At 45.6% G+C, this 13278-nt stretch overlaps 1 protein-coding gene and 1 long non-coding RNA gene across 7 annotated transcripts in view; one reads left to right on the forward strand and one right to left on the reverse strand.

Annotated features, from left to right (window-relative positions):
* Window positions 1–13278, reverse strand: part of LOC101951870 (butyrophilin subfamily 1 member A1-like) — a 207180-nt gene that overhangs the window by 87685 nt on the left and 106217 nt on the right. For all 6 annotated transcript variants that reach the window (XM_065564942.1, XM_065564941.1, XM_065564943.1 and 3 more), the window contains 2 exons: window positions 8965–9312; window positions 5373–5654 (listed from right to left, as the gene is read on the reverse strand). In XM_065564942.1, coding sequence (XP_065421014.1) covers window positions 5373–5654; window positions 8965–9312 — 630 coding nt within the window. The remainder of the gene's footprint in view (window positions 1–5372; window positions 5655–8964; window positions 9313–13278) is intronic.
* Window positions 1–13278, forward strand: part of LOC135975049 (uncharacterized) — a 234349-nt gene that overhangs the window by 81628 nt on the left and 139443 nt on the right. The gene's annotated exons all lie outside the window — the stretch shown is intronic.

The raw sequence follows: 13278 nt of genomic DNA on the forward strand, positions 1-13278 counted from the left end.
GTGGGTCAGCCTGTGAAGAATGGCTACAGGGGCCCTACAGAGGCATCTGAGCATGTCACCTGATACTGGAATCCAGCTTGAATTCTTCACTTTTCCATGAGAAGCTGGGGCGAGGTGTCAAACTAGGAAACAAAGGACTCCCACCTTATGCAAATCCTATTTAAGGGTGGGGAGTGAGGTAATCCAGGTCCTCAGTTCTCCCCTGTGATGACTGCTGGAAAGAACTAAGACTGTACAGGGGGAAAAAACTGGACCCAGGCTGGAAGGGCGTCTGGTCTGTGAAGAAGATTATTAGAACCACATTTAGGGTGAGAACTTACAGGTAACCAGTTTCTTTAGTGTATTAAGATTAGTTTGAGTGTTTGATTTCATTTGATTAGTAATCTGCTTTGTTCTGTTTGTTACCCTTTTTACCACATAAAATCTGCCTTTTATAGTTAATAACATTTGTTTTGTTTATTATTAAACACAGTTTCTGTAATTTGTAACTGGGGGTGGTGGCAAGAAGTGTGCACACCTCTTTCCACATTGAGGGAGGGGACGAATTTCATAATATATCTTTGGGTTTGCACTCCAAGGGAGGTGGACATCTGAGTACTGGAGCAAGTCCCTTAAATTGAGTCATCCCAGAGCTGATCTGCAGCTGGGTGTGGCCCAGCCTGTGTGTGTGTTGGAGGAGGTTTTAAAAGCCCGGCTCAGCAAGACAGTTTAAAGGGGGCCTGTGCTAGCAGATCAGGTAGACTCAGTTTTATCTCAGCACATCAGGTGGCTTCCCAAGGGGTCCAATCCATCAGAACACCTATTTCCCACTGGCATAAATTCAAGCAGTCCCTAGTCTCTCTGACTTATCCCAGGGCTGCAGCCAGTGAAGACTGACATTCAAAATTAGAGAATTGTAACCAGTTTTCTGACACTCCCCGACTCTCCTGGCTCACTGGGGCTCAAGGATCTGACTCAAAATATTTTAATGAAGGATTTTAATTAAATCAAAACTTGAGCCTGGCAAGTCAAAGTTAATAGTTCTTCCAGAGTCCTCTTCTCTGGGTCCTGGAGCAATGACTGACCTCAGGGTACTTCCTAAGTGATTAGTGTGGTGTATTGAAAACTATAAAAATCACCAGCTGTCACTTTAAATCTTGAGGGATTCTCTTGTCCTGCTTGCAGGCTAGGGGTCTCTGTAGGGTGCAGCCAATGTCAGTCTTATGCATTCAGCTTTCAAAGAGACAGCCTAAAGGAAAGTGGGTAGAGTTCTGCCTTTTTGCTTTAGGGAGCAGCCTACTTTGTCTCTCTCTGTATTTAGCTGTTGTGTGTTAGAGTTCTGGATTCTCAGAAATAAAGCAGTGTTACATTGCAGCCTTACAGGAAGAGTATTTACGGTTTGTTTCTAATTTTCTGCATGTATGCTGTGAACATAACAATCACGTAATACTGAGGAAAATTAGCAGTGCAGCACTTTGAGATCTCAAGTGAATACTGCTTGACAAATGCAACATCCTTATTATTATAGTGATGAAATATTCATTCTGTATTAACCAAGTTATTTGGTAGATAATACATACAATCTGAACTTTTTTCTAAAAATTAAGATGCTCTTAGACAAGATTTTGTTTCTGCATATAGTGAAGATGGTTAATTAATGGGAAAGGGTGTGTTGGGGGTAGAGAGGGGGTACGGTGGAGCTCTGCTATGCTATACCTATCCCCCATTGACATAAGGTCAAGCATTCCCTGGGCTTGTCTAATTGATCCCAAAGCCATGGTCGGTGCAGACTGACCCTCAGAATCAGAGAGTTGTGCCCAGTTTCCTGACACCCTCAGTTTGCCTGAGCTCAGAATGGCTCAGCTACTTGAGAGAGTCTGGCCCAAAATATGTTAATGAAGGATTTTAATAAAAACAAAATTTGAGTTTGGAAATTCAAAGTAAAAAGTCCTCCAGATTCCTGCTCCCTGCACCTAGAGCAATGGATGACTAGAGCGCTCTTGTTACGTGATTACTGTGGTGTATTAAAAATTATATAACAATGACAAGCTGCCACTTTAAATCCTGAGGGTTTCCTGGTGCTGTTTGCAGGCTAGGGGTCTCTGTAGGGAACATGTAATCTGAGGCGTTGGCAATCAGTCTTCAAAGAGCCAGCCTGCAGCATGGAAGGCAAAGATCTGCCTTAGGGAGCAGCCTGCTTTGTCTCTCTCTGTATTTGGCTGCTACGTGTCAGAGTTCCGGATTCTTAGAAATAAAGCAGAGTTACATTGCAACCTTTCAGGATGAGTATTTATATTTTGTTTCTAACGCTCCATGTGTATGCCATGAATATACGGATCAAGTAATACTGGGCATACCATAAACTAGTCAGCAGTGCAGAACTTTGAGATCTGAGATGAATAGTGCTTTACAAACACAACCATCTTATTATTATTATATGGATAAAATAGTAATTCAGTATTAACAAAGTTATTTGATAATTTTTAGAAAAACTTCATATTTTATGTATTATTAAGCTGCTCTTAGGTAAGATTTTGCTTCTAAATATTTTGGCCCTGATCCTTTATTGCCAGCACTCCCAAAGCTCCCGTCGACTTAGTTATGCAGGGAAGGAAGGATCAGGCTCACTGTGTGACTGTGAAATGAAAAACCACAACATACATTCACAGGGCGAACGGGGTTACCCTAGCTGTGGAGCTCTGTGTTGATGGACTTTTGTGCAATTGATTACAAGTTACAGCCTGATCCTCAGTTCTGACTTGGGCAATACTCTCCTTTAAGGCAAAGGGAGCTTTGCCAGAGTCTGAAGTGCAGGACAGGGCCCACAGTGCAGCTGTTACACTGATGTGGTAGTTTCAGATGTAATCTGAGCGATGCTCAGACCATTGTGACGGGTTGGATTACAGAAACCCCCTTGGGATCTGCCACCTAACGTACCAAAACTACTTCTATTCTTGTTTTCCCTGCCAGCTCAGGACTCCAGCACCCTGTCTTGCTGAGCCAGGCACTCTCGTCTGCTCCAGCACAGACCCAGGGTCTGAACTACTTGCCCCAAAGCTGCAAGTTTACCTGAAAACAGCTCACAGAAGTGTGCTTGTCTTTAGAACTCAGATGCCCAACTCCCAATGGGGTCTAAACCCAAATAAATGTATAAAGCTTATACAGGGTAAACTCACAAATTGTTCGCCCTCTGTAACACTGTTAGAGAGATATGCACAGTTGTTTGCTCCCCCAGGTATTAATACATACTCTGAGTTAATTATTAAGTAAAAAGTGATTTTATTAAATACAGAGAGTAAGATTTAAGTGGTCCCAAGTAGTAACAGACAGAACAAAGTAAGTCACCAAGCAAAATAAAATAAAATGCGCAAATCTATGTCTAATCAAACTGAACACAGATAATCTCACCCTCAGAGATGCTTCAGTAAGTTGTTTTTCTCAGACTGGACACCTTACAGGCCTGGGCACAATTCTTTCCCCTGGTACAGCTCTTGTTCCAGCTCAGGTGATAGCTAGGGGATTCTTCACGATGGCTCCTCTCCTCCTTCTTTGTTCTGTTCCACCCCTTTATATATCTTTTGCATAAGGCAGGAACCCTTTGTCCCTCTGGGTTTCCACCCCCCCTCCCTGGAAAAGCTCCAGGTTAAGGATGGATTCCAGTTCAGGTGACATGATCACATGTCACTGCAAGACTTCATTGCCCACTTGCCAGCACACACATATACAGGAAGACTAACAGGTAAAACACAGCCATCTGCAGACAATGGTCCTGGTTAATGGGAGTCATCAAGATTCCAAACCACCATTAATGGCCCACACTTTACATAATTACAATAGGCCCTCAGAGTTACATTTTATATTTCTAGTTTCAGATACAAGAGTGGCACATTTCTACAAATAGGATGATCACACTCAGTAGATTATAAGCTTTGTAATGATACCTTACAAGAGACCTTTTGCATGAAGCATATCCCAGTTACGTTATATTCACTTATTATCATATTTTATAAAACCATATAAAGGGAGCTTTGCCAGAGTCTGAAGTGCAGGACAGGGCCCAGAGTGCAGCTGTTACACTGATGTGGTAGTTTCAGATGTAATCTGAGCAGCGATGCTCAGACCATATCCAAGGCTCTCTTGTGCTAGTCAGGAAAAACGACTTCATTAGCCTGATTTTCATAAATACTCAGCACCCAGCAACTCTCACTGAAAAGAAAGGAGAATTCCCTCCCCGCACCGCACTGAGAACTGTGATGGTCACAGCACACACACAGAAGTTAGACACAAACATAAATAGTCTTGATGGAAGGTTGCAGCATAACACGACTTTATGTCTTAGAATCCAGAACCTTAACACACAAGAACCCACAACAGGCTGGGGGGAAGGGCTGCTCCCTAAGGCAGTGGGCACAAATCACACCACCTTGCTTTACGTTGCCTTGTCTATATAGGAACAGTGAGTTTGTGGCAGGCTGGGGTGTAAATCCACCTTGCACTAGCCTGCTGCCCACTAATTGGCAGTGTGTACTCTGCAGCCATGCACTAAAAGTTCCCTTGTGCACATTGATCTGTTCCCATTTCAAAGCGGGGTAGATCGAAGCGCACTACGGAATTGTTAGTGCATGTAGCAGGGTCCACACAGACAGTTAGTGAGCAGCAAGCTAGTGAGAGGCAGATTTACACCCCAGCTCGCCGTGAACTAACTGTCCCTGTAGACAAGCCCTGATTCTGCTCACATGCTTTCCTACAGAGCCCTCTAGCCTGCAAACAGGACCTGGAAACCCCCCACTCTTAAAGCGATAGCTTGCAATTCCAACACAGTCCTCACTATACCACCACAACAAAGGAGCGTTCTCTCCCCCAGATCTACTGAGAAGGATGAAGATTGCTGGGTACTGAGCTGTAATGAAAATCTGGCCAATGGCATCCCAGCCTGCAAGGTGCTAAACACCCTCCACTCCTACTGGAGTCGACGGGTACGTCTACACTGTAATTAGTACCTGCAGCTGGCCCGTGCCAACTGACACAGCCTCACTGGGCTTGGGCTAAGGGCCTGTTTAATTGCAGTGGAGACTTTCCGGCTCAGGCTGAAGCTCAAGCTCTGGGACCTTCTCACCTCACAAGGACCTAGAGCCTGGTCTCCAGCCCAAGCCCAAATGTCTACACCACAGTTTAACAGTACTTTAGCCTGAGTCAGCTGGCACGGGCCAGCCGCAGGTTTTGAATTGCAGTGTAGACATATCCAAAGAGAACTGAGGTTGCTCAAGACTTTCCAAGAAGTGCTCAGCACCTTGAACGTTCACGTCAATCAACAGGAGACACAATGACAAATACTCTCTGCCCATGTCTGCAGCGTCTCAGTCTATCCATGTGCAGCACGGACGGGCACTGACCTGCTATGGAAATTGCTGACTCTCTCTCCTGGTTGAGAAGGAGGTTCCTGACACAGCAGGACACTTTCTGGTTGGACTCTTCTGTTAGAACAATGGCAATCTCTGTTTGAAACAGGCCATTGGCCTCTGGGGATATTTTTTCAGAGTCTGACAGTAAGAGCTGCCCCTGGAGATCTCTCCACAGCACCTCGGGCTCTGGGTACCATCCAGATGATCGACACACAACCCGGATCCCTCTGTCCTGATGTCCCTCCACAGAGATGGCAGGAGCAGAGCCCAAACCTACAGAAGAAATAAATGAACTTGTGATAATCCTACAGTGCCCAGTAATGAGCAAACAGCTTCATTACACTGTTATCAAAAGCCATTTCCTATTAAATTAATAATCAAATGTGAGTCCACGAGTGCGGCTGGTCAGTTAATCTGGTCAGATTCCCATTTAATATACAGCAAGTAAAGTTAAGGTTAATGTCAGGGCTGTTCTATGCACACACTTGCTCCACTTTAGCTAAAACAGACTTCAACAAGAAACTGCAGAACCGGAATTAATTTGCAAATTGGACACCATCAAATTAGGCCTGGGCTACGGGCTCCTAATGCCTGCTCGGAGCCTGACAGCACTGAAGCTCCCAGCTCCCCGCCAGGAGCCCCACACCCGGAGCCTGGGTGTCTCCTGGACTCTCCGCTGGAGCTGGGAGCCAGACTTTCTTATCAATTTCACGGCTCCAGCATGAAACTGACAAGACAGCCAACCCCACTTTCTGCATGGACACTGCATTGGCCTAACTATACCCTACAGCTCTCTGGAGCTGTACTACAGCACTTCCATCCGCAGGAGCAAGACTGTGTGTGCACACTGACATAATTAGGTTGACGTAAGCTGTCTTACATCGACCCAACTCTGTAATGGAGACCAGGCAACAGTCCACTGTGCTATCCGCTAGGAAACCCTGCCTCTCATTTAGTGCTGTTCTAGCTTATGTGCATAGACTTCATTTTCTCTAGTGATGGTGGATGAACTGCTCCATAATCCTGCACTTTCCTGAGCAGGAACAAGGGACTGGTTCTCCCTTTCATGAACACAAACAATGCCTCTCACCACACGCTGTGCAGCAGGGACAAAGGGTTGAATAAGAAGAACCATTGGAAGGAGCTGAGCACTGCTTAACTGATGAGCAGGGAGGCTAAACTCTTCCACTACTTTCACTTACAAAGCTAACATATTTGTAACCCCCTTGGGGTTTAGAGAGCACGGTCCCTTTAAAACCTGTCCTGGGGCAGAGGAAGTGCTGGGTGTTACAGGGGGAGGAGCATAGGTACCAGCTTCCCCCAGGCCCGGGGGGGAGGGCGGGCTGCTCAACCTCCCGCTCTGCCTCACCCCTGCCCCACTTCTTCCTGCCCCCACCCTGTCTCTTCCCCACCTTCTCCTGCCCAGTTCCACCCCCTCCCCTGAGCACACCCAGCCCTCACTTCTCCCCACTCCCTCCCGGCACCTCCTGCATGCCGTGGAACAGCTGATTGCAGTGGGTGGTAGGCACTGCGAGGGAGGGGGAGGAATTGATCGGCAGGGCCACCGGTGGACGGGAGGCACTGGGGGGGAAGGGGTAGATGGCTGACAGTGGGTGCTAAGCACCTGCTAATTTTTTTCCATGGGTGCTCAAGCCCTGGAGCACCCATGGAGTTGGCGCCTATGGGGAGGAGGGTGGAGAGAGGGAGAGTGACAGGGCATGTGTGTCTGTAGCTCCCAACAAGAGAAGCAGCTGAGAACTTGTCTGAAGCCCAGGAGGGACAGAGCAGCTGACTGGGGACACCTCAGGACAGGAGCCAGGAGGAGTATTGTGACAGGAAGGAGTCACCTGAGAAGGACAAACCAGAGCTGGACCCAGTATCCCTGTCACCCAGAGCTGTATGGGGCCGTGAGTACTGGGGCTTGTGACCTTTCATTGGGAATAAAGAGGGAGGCTGTAGCCAGGTAAGTGGGGAGGTTGTCGCTCTGTGTGGCTTTGCAGAGAGCATCAGAATAGGGCACCAGAGGGGTTTGTTGGGGAAAGTTCACTAGTGCTAAAGACGACCAGGAGCACCCAAGACTCACCCCTGCTGCTGGAACTCTGCCCAGGACTCCTGAACTCTGAGTAGACGCAATGCTTGGCATCGACCCTTTTATGTTGTGGTACCACTGGGGCCTCGTGTTGGATCTCAGCCTGTTTTATCTCCCCCCCCCCCACACACACACACATTCCCCCTGTTGTTTTTCTACCTTCATCCCTCTGTAAATAAATATTTCCTCTTCCTATATTTGTTGTACTATTCCGGTGTGTGTGCGTTTACCCCAGAGGATTTAGGATTTAGAGGAGCTCCTGGGGCAGGGACGACTCGTGCCTGCTGACAGTGTGTGTGGGGGGGGGAGACGGACGGACAACAGAGAGTGAGGGCACCTAGCTTCAGCAGTATTAACAAGCATGCTCAGTACAAGCCAGGCAGCAAATCTGGGGGAGCACGTGACCCCGCATGCTCCCTGATGCATCACCTGTGCCCTGGGTTGGAAGGGAGTTACCCTGCTGTGCTCCAGTGTGCACCTGTTCCTGGCCAGAGCTGCTCTGCAGAGCAGACCCCATCTCAGCCCCCGCCATGCAACCTTGACTCTGCCTCCTGGGCTGGCAATAGGCTCTGGGAACGGTTCAGTGAGGATGGTGCCATAATAAACATGCATGAGGATGGGCTACGAGAAGGTGTCATTGCTTGTATTGTGTTTCTTGGATTTGTTTTCCAGAATCTCTCTGCCTGCACTCCCACTGCCTTCCCCGTGTTCACAGTCGCTGTAGTGATTGGTGGAGGGATTCATTCGAGCAGGCTGGCAGAGCTGTCACTGTGATATGAGGAGAGGGATGTTTGCTTCATTTCAGTGCTGAGGTTTGTAGGCTGTGACAGAAGAAGTGCACAGAGGTGTCTTATTGCCACGGGGATGGTCAGCAGTCTGGTGTTTGCTGCACCTGACCTAAACCTCATGTCACAGTTACAGAACTAGCTATACCTGTCCCTTTCTGGTCTGTCTTGTAGCACCTTCAGGCATCAGGCCTCCTGCCTTCATCTATTCTGGGGGGGAATTCCTGAACTCTCCCACTCTTAGACAAGGCACAGGACTACTGGATCAAGCACTGCTACCCTGTGGGTGCCAGACACCAGCCAAAATCAATCCCAGCTGGTGACATCAATGTGAGGATGAGCAGCTATTGTTTGGTACCAGGTGTGCACAAAAAAGTTGTAATAACCACAACATGTTAATGTCATCTGACTTTTCAGGGGTGTTTGTGTATCTCATTAACCCCTTGTTCTAATGACCTCAAATTTAGCTCACTAACCCCACCCCAGAGTCCAATGAGTCACAGAAATTTTCAAGAGAATCTGAGTATGTGTGTGGAGTTTATAACCCTCAGAAAATATAGCCATAACCAGTAAACTAGAATCAACCTTAACCAGAGCAGAGCTACTGTCCCACCATAACGAGAAAAATCAAGTGTCATCTCAGAATGAACCCTCTGACTCCACTTATTACGCTGTTGAAGACGTCAAAGTATCAGAACAAGTTACTGACCTGCCACCTGCAGTTCCAAAAAAGCTTCTTCATAAGAGATACTGGACTGAAAACGACACTTGTACTGCCCATCGTCAGAGGGTCGGATATCGCGTATTCTCAGGGAAACACTCCCATTGGTGATGTCGTCTTTCAAGAGCTCAGTTCTTCTTTGATATTCTAGCATCTGCTCTCCGTACTGATCCTGCCCATCACGGTACAGGTGCACGACTGCAGAGAACTCGGATCGGAACCATCTCAGCTCCATGTTCTCAGCGCTCATCCTGGGGGAGAGGTGGCAGGGCAGGATGGCCTCCCCACCTAAGGAGGCAATGACTGGATGGTCAGGTCCAGCCACTGTGAAATGTGCTGTGAAATGCACAATGAAAAATTGAAGTTAAATTGGCAAGGGACTGGGAGTGGCATTAATCAGCAGTAAGACACACAGTAAGAGAATGCCCTGAGTTAGACGTGAACACCACATACCCAGGCAGTGCCCTAGACATGTCTATGAGTACACACAGTCACAGGCTTGGGGTAACTGTACCTCTGACCCCCTCTGTGGTCTGCTCAAGGAACGTCCCCTTAGGTCTCAGGCCTCCAGCTGTCACCTCTCCCTGGGCAGGAACCCACATCCCTCTCCCTCCACACTGGGGTTTTAGGCTTGCAGCCCCCTTCAATTAACTGGTTTTCCCAGCATGCCTGACCAAAGACCAGCACCTGAACTTTGCTTTCACTCCTACGGCTATGAACAGTGTGTGCCAATGGTTACCAGTAACCAAACGGCTCTTCCAAAGCAGAGAACATTGAAGGATAAAAGCCTGACAGAAAAGTTACCATAAACCAATCAAAGGTCTGAACATATTACACTTATCCCAAAGGATTCTCATTTGGCACATAGGACTCACTGGTAGGGTCCTAAGTCTTTCAAAACTTTTTCTAAGGGTTTGTTCTTTTGGCTAAGAAGTCCCGTCAGTTTGTAGTCCAAGATCCCAGACCTCCAACCAGTTTAAATCGAGGGTTTATCCAAAAATCTTTGTTCTCTTGGGCTTCTGGAACCTGTCCTGAACTAGTTTAAGCAACTTTCCCTGGGGGTGGTACTGCTCTGGAGCTGTTACCTGTCCCAGAAGTCATTACCCCAGATGGTTTTTAGATACTGGAGGAGATGGGGTAACCTTCCCCCATGGAGTGGTTTACAATTCTGAGCCCACAAAGATACGTATAGCACAGGGGTTCTCAAACTTCATTCCACCAGAACCTGCTTCTGACAACAAAAATTCCTACATGACCCCAGAACGGGGGAACCAAATTCTGAGCCCAAGCCCCACCATCCTGGCTTGGCGGGGGACAAAGCGAAAGCCCAAGGGCTTCAGCTCCAGTCAGGGGGGCCTGTAACTTGAGCTCCACCACCCAGGGCTGAAGCCATTGGGCTTTGGCTTTAGCCCCAGGCAGTGGGGCTCGAGCTTCGGCTTTGGACCGGAGCGGTGGGGCTCAGGATTTGGCCCTGAGTGGTGGGGCTCAGGCTTTGGCCCTCAGGAAGTCTAATGCCAGCCCTGGTGACCCATTAAAACAGGGTCTTGACTCACTTTGGGGTCCCGACCCACAGTTTGAGAACCGCTGATATAGCATGTATAGATACTATTTATAAAGGGGATACAAAGACACACAGAACATTCATAACATTAATTCGATAGTCCCCAAAATACCACGTGTGGTTGCAATATCTGTCACACAGAGTACACATGTGAGTGTTATACACTGTCCATATTTTCTAGGGCTCTGACTAGGGCTCTGACTTCTCATGGGCACCTTGAGTATAATGGATATTGGGGGGTCTGGTTCTCTGCTACACAAGGACCTTTCATGATGCTGAAGTGCAGGGGCCTCTGCAACTAGTGTAGGGATGGTGTAAGGGTCTGCAAGGTGTAAAGATATGAAAATAGCTCATCACTATGCAGGCAAAGTTAGAGGTCAGATAAGAGAGAGAGTGGAGGAGGCAGGTAAAAAAGAGCAGGGGGCAGAGAACCAGCCATTGTGGAACTGCACAGAAAGGGGGCAGAGACTCAGCATCAGGAGAGACACAGAGAGTTGGTTAAATTAGGAGGATGGAAACCACAGCAGGAGGGAACCAAAATGCCAGAGTAGCTGTGCAGGTAGCCCCGGGGGTGGAGTGGATCATTATAAGGTAGTGGTCCCCAACCTTTTTGTGGCCAATAGCACATTCATGTTTTCAGAAGAGTGTGGCGGGTGCCAATAATTTTTCAAGGCTTATTTTGAATTTGTACATTAAATAATACGAAAAACATCATATTTAATATTACATAATATATGAATCCATAAGATAAAAAAGGTATTAATTAAATTATTCGGCAATTACTCTTTCACCTTAGCATGTGAATTTGCTCTTTTTTATCTACCTGTAAGAAAAATTAAGGAGTTTTTACAAAATAAATATCATAAACAGTTTTCATCTTATTTATTTTTAAAAAAGTAAAATTATTTTTTGATTGGACAGTTTTTTGGAAAAATTTAGACTAGCTGTAGCAGAAACTGAGGCTAGTAATATTTCGGTCCTATATATAAAACATTGTTGAACTGCTGGCCCAAATATATTTATTATTCTTACTTTAACATAGATAGCCAGTTATGGTTAATTAAAAAATATTCTTTGTATTGTTACTTGTATCTGGATTTCAATAAACAAACAAACAAATATGAAAAAAGTTAAACACAAGTTAATCATACGCACTCATTAGCAGTTAATGGAAAATAAGTATCATTAATTCACGTGGTTTTTCTAATAAAGTCAGTGTGATTTTTGACACTGCATTTCTTTAGCCAATTTTTCATAGCTGGGAGAGTAAGAGGATATTCCCATTCCTAAGCAATCATCAAGATGGGTATCTGTAAGCCGAGATCTGTATTTTGATTTTATGACGTTCATTGTTGAAAATAGAACTTCACATAAATAAGTGGAACTGAAATAAGATTTTATTTTGTATGCTACATTTTTTAAGGCAGGAAACATTTTTCGGTCAACCAGATTCCAAAAGTTTTCATCTGTTGCGCAGGATTTTAGAACAATATCATTTTGAAGGTCCAAAATCTCCAGTTCCATGTCTTGTTCTTACTTGAATGAGACTCGCAATTGATGTAGCCATTTCTGTTACCTCTATTTGGCAAGTAAAAGGATTCACAAGAAAGGCAACTACAGGCTCAATGATGGTGAACTGTTGAAATCTCTTTTCAAATTGTTTCAGAAGTGTTTGAATGTGGATAACAAATGGTGATGGATTAAAATCACTGTCACATACCATTTTCTTCATACTTGGGAAATGTATGAGAGACTTCATCTTCATATGTGACATCCACAAGATCAGTTTTGCTTTGAATGATTTTACAGAGCCTATCATTTGAGCCACATGTTTGTCTTTTTCCTGGAGCTCAAGATTTAAATTGTTCAATTTGTCAGTGATGGCAAGAAAAGCCAAGTCCATTAACCAGCTGGAGTCTTCTAGTTGCTCGAAGTTCTGATTTGTGGACTTCAGAAATTCTTTGATCTCTTCAATTAGGCTTAAAAAATTTGCAAGAACTTTACCTTTGCTCAGCCATCGTACTTCTGTGTGCAAGATAAGATCAGATTGCTTATCATCAACATCTTCCAACAGGGCCTTAAAAAGTCGGTGTTGCAAAGGTTTCGCTCGAATAGAGTTAATTATTTTAATAACGATGTTCATGACGTGTTGAAAAAAAAAGAACTTTGACGCACAAAGCTTCTTGGTGGATAATGCAATGATAAGACATAAAGTTCAGAAAGGATTCATTCTTCTTGCAGAGTGCAATGAATCCATTGGCACTGCCCATCATTGCTGGTGCCCCATCAGTGGTGATCGCAGACAGCTTGTGTAGTGGCATACTAATTGATGTTGCGTATGATTTGAATAAATTATAGACGTCCTCACCCTTTGTTCACCCTTTCATAGGCAATACTTTTAGTAACTCTTCTTTTATGGTGAAGTCACTAAATACCATCCTCACCATAATTGCCAACTGCGCTGTATCCGATATATCTGTCGACTCATCGAACTGCAGTGAAAACTAGTCACATATTTCCAAGTCATCCTTTAGCTGAGTTTGCATGTCGCTTGAAATTGCACGTATCCTCCTCGTAACTGTGTTGTCTGATAACTGCAAGTCTTGTATTGCTGACAAAATCTCACGCTTGTTAGGAAATCCTTGAAACAGGCAATCAGCACCAGTCAAAAATGCTTCCTTCAACAATTCACCATCTTGAAAGGGTTTTTTCTTCTTTGCGAGCAGATGAGCAATATTAAA

The sequence above is a fragment of the Chrysemys picta genome, chromosome 12 (assembly GCF_011386835.1).
Source record: "Chrysemys picta bellii isolate R12L10 chromosome 12, ASM1138683v2, whole genome shotgun sequence".
NCBI lineage: Eukaryota > Metazoa > Chordata > Testudines > Emydidae > Chrysemys > Chrysemys picta.